This window comes from Chiloscyllium plagiosum, chromosome 2 (assembly GCF_004010195.1).
Source record: "Chiloscyllium plagiosum isolate BGI_BamShark_2017 chromosome 2, ASM401019v2, whole genome shotgun sequence".
NCBI lineage: Eukaryota > Metazoa > Chordata > Chondrichthyes > Orectolobiformes > Hemiscylliidae > Chiloscyllium > Chiloscyllium plagiosum.
Genome location: NC_057711.1, coordinates 9,595,086 through 9,598,709, shown reverse-complemented (window position 1 = coordinate 9,598,709; position 3,624 = coordinate 9,595,086). Strand labels below are relative to the sequence as shown.

General features: G+C 42.5%; 1 protein-coding gene across 1 annotated transcript in view; it reads right to left on the bottom strand.

The window, feature by feature from the left end:
• lrpap1 (low density lipoprotein receptor-related protein associated protein 1) overlaps window positions 1-3,624 on the bottom strand; it is a 46,087-nt gene that overhangs the window by 24,155 nt on the left and 18,308 nt on the right. Inside the window, exon 3 of the mRNA XM_043703671.1 lies at window positions 2,972-3,102. Coding sequence (XP_043559606.1) covers window positions 2,972-3,102 — 131 coding nt within the window. The remainder of the gene's footprint in view (window positions 1-2,971; window positions 3,103-3,624) is intronic.

The following is a 3,624-nucleotide window of genomic DNA, read 5'->3' as shown; positions in this document are numbered from 1 at the left end:
TTTCCCAGGGCAGAAATGGCTAACACGAGAGGTCATAGTTTTAAGCTGGTTGGAGGAAAGTATAGAGGGGATGTCAGAGGTGGGTTCTTTACACAGAGAGTTGAGAGAGCATGGAATGCGTTGCCAGCAGCAGTTGTGGAGGCAGGGTCATTGGGGACATTTAAGAGACTCCTGGACATGCATATGGTCACAGAAATTTGAGGGTGCATACATGAGGATCAGTGGTCGGCACAACATCGTGGGCTGAAGGGCCTATTCTGTGCTGTACTGTTCTATGTTCTATGGAATTAAGAGTTATGATCATAAAACATAGATGGGGAAGGATAGCAGGGATTTAGGTGAAGCATAAGCACTGATATGTATTAATTCGGCCAAATAAGTCTTATTTCTATGCTGTTCATTCCATGTAAATTAATGTTGACAGATCATAGAGTCATAGAGATGTACAGCATGGAAACAGACCCTTCGGTCCAACCCGTCCATGCTGACCAGATATCCCAACCCAATCTAGTCCTACCTGCCAGCACCCAGCCCATATCCCTCCAAACCCTTCCTATTCATATACCTATCCAAATGCCTCTTAAATGTTGCAATTGTTCCAGCCTCCACCACATCCTCTGGCAGCTCATTCCATACACATACCAGGTGGTATATGATGCACTTTGAATGGAATAACATAGAAAGGCAGTATAATCTGAATGATAGTATACAACAGGGAACCTCAGAGTGTTTCTCTTTAAAAAGGCACTCACAGGATCGGGGCATCACAAGCTGGCCAGCATTTATTGCCCATCTCTAAATGTCCTCAAGAAAGTGGTTGAGAGCTGCTTTCTTGAACTGCTGTAATCCCTCTCGTGTAGGGATACCCATAATGCTTTTCGGGAGGGAATTCCAGGATTTTGAGATGGTGACACTGTAGTTAACGGCAACATATTTCCAAATTAGGATGGTGTGGGGCTTGGAGAAACTACATTCCATAGTATCGGCTGCCCCTGTCAATTCCAGGAGGCATTTGGAAGATGCAATCGAAGGAATGTTGGTGACATGTTGCAGTGCATTTTTTAAAATTCACTCATGCAACATCATATTGTCACTGTGCATCATTGGTGCACATTCACAAATCCTTGAAGGCAGATGAGTAAGTTTATCAGCTAGTTAAAAAGGGATATTAAATAAATTTACAAATCATTGGAATTGCTGGTTGGGCCTCCACAACAGCATGGAAAGTTATGGGCATTACATGTTAGGATGGACGCCATGTCCTTAGGAAGGATAAAGATGTCTTTTCAGTTGATATCAAGTACAAAGGCTGAGGAGTGGCAGATGGAGTTCAACCCTGCCAAGTGTGAGGTTGTCCATTTTGGAAAGACAAACAAGAATGCGGAATACAGGGTTAACGGTAGGGTTCTTAGTGAGGTGGAGGAACAGAGGGATCTTGGGGTCTATGTTCATAGATCTTTGAAAGTTGCTACTCAGGTGGATAGAGCTTGTAAGCAGGTAGGTTGAGAGTGCTAGACTTTTTCTCGTTGGAACGGCGAAGGATGAGGGGTGACTTGATCGAGGTTTATAAGATGATCAGAGGAATAGATAGAGTAGACAGTCAGAAGCTTTTTCCCCGGGTACAACAGAGTGTTACAAGGGGACATAAATTTAAGGTGAAGGGTGGAAGGGTTTGGGGAGATGTCAGGGGTGGGTTCTTTACCCAGAGAGTGGTGGGGGCATGGAATGCGCTGCCTGTGGGAGTGGTTGAGTCAGAATCTTTGGTGACCTTTAAGCGGCAATTGGATAGGTACATGGATGGGTGCTTAAGCTAGGACAAATGTTCGGCACAACATCGTGGGCCGAAGGGCCTGTTCTGTGCTGTATTGTTCTATGTTCTAAAGGTGTTCATATACGCTTAGAGAATGGAGTAGCTTTGTATGGTTGCTTTACAGTAAAGAAGGTGAATAGCAAACCTAACAGACATATTCAATATTACGAGGAGTTTTGATATAGCAATTTGGAAAAAATTATTTCAACTAGCTTGAGGGCACAATTTAAGATATTTGGCAAACCAAAATTAGAGCAGAGAAATTAAAAATCAGAACATTCAACTTGTCTAGCACCAGAATTAAGAAAAATGAGAGATGTAACACTTACAGCAAAAAGTGGGTGGGACAAAGAAAAAGGTTTGTGATCATGGGGAAGACTGGAGAGTGGTGAATGACAGGAGTGCTGGTCTCACGGAGACAGAATGAGGATGGGAAGACAAACAGATTGATGAAAAAGAAGGTCAATATCTGAAACGCACTGCCAGAAAGAGTGCTAAATTCAGATTTCACAGGCATACTCAAAAGGTAATTGAACATACATGCCTATGAAACTAATTAGTCGGATTTATGAAGCTGAACTGAACTAGTACAGCAAGTTGGGTCAAACTGCAACCTAGCATTCTACTAGAAAAATTGCTTGTGCCTGTGTTGAATTTTGAAACTTTGTACGGGCACAAAGATTGGCCGGAGGACACTGCCGCAGGGTAGGGGACCTGAAGTCAGTGCTTCTGAAGTAAATGGGTCAGGTTCACAGAAAGGTGTAACTTTACTAATTGACCACAACAGTTAGATTGAGGTTGAAGACCTTCCATTTCCAAGTATGTGTAAAGTTGTTTGATTTAACATTATTGAAAGGCACAGTTTCAATGACCTTTGCTTCAGAGCTCAAATATTTGATCCCTTCTCCCCTGAATTCTATCTAATCCACAAACAGGTCGAGCTGACATAAATCAGTGAATTAGGAATTAGCCATTTAGCAAAGTATTGAAAGTGTCAAAGTAGTGAGAGATGATTCTGGATTCCTTTTGCTGAAATGTGTGCAAACCTACTTTACAGAAGTGATAACTGCTCTTTTTGTTTTGATTCCTTTGATTAATTTTCAGATGTGTGTTGGCTGAAACAGAATTAGAAATGATATCCGTTTAAAGACAACCACCAACCTTATTCCACAATTTCTCCAATTTTGGATCATCAAACACATCATTCTCAGAGTCCATCGACTCTTTCAGATAATTTGTGTCCATAGGCTCAGTATCTTTCCTTCCATCAAGTCTGTACTTTGTGAGGATTACTGAAATGGAAAAAGAAATAGCAAAGTTCACTGGTTAAGTTGTTTGAGCTGGCACTCCAGCGCAGGACTATTAAAATGCTGCATTGTCAAAGGTGCCTTAATTCAAATAGGACATGAAAATCTAGGCTGTATACTCTGTCATGGAGGACAGATGATCCAAGATTGGAAGTAAGCCATCCAGCTCCTCAAGCCTACTTTGCCACTCAATATAGACAATAGGTGCAGGAGTAGGCCATTCAGCCCTTCGAGCCTGCACCGCCATTCAATATAATCATGGCTGATCATTCCTAATCAGTATCCTGTTCCTGCCTTATCTCCATAACCCTTGATTCCACTATCTTTGAGGGCTCTATCCAACTCCTTCTTAAATGAATCCAGAGAGTGGGCCTCCACTGCCCTCTGGGGCAGAGCATTCCACACAGCCACCACTCTCTGGGTGAAGAAGTTTCTCCTGAGCTCTGTCCTAAATGGTCTACCCCGTATTTTTAAGCTGTGTCCTCTGGTTCGGCACTCACACATCAG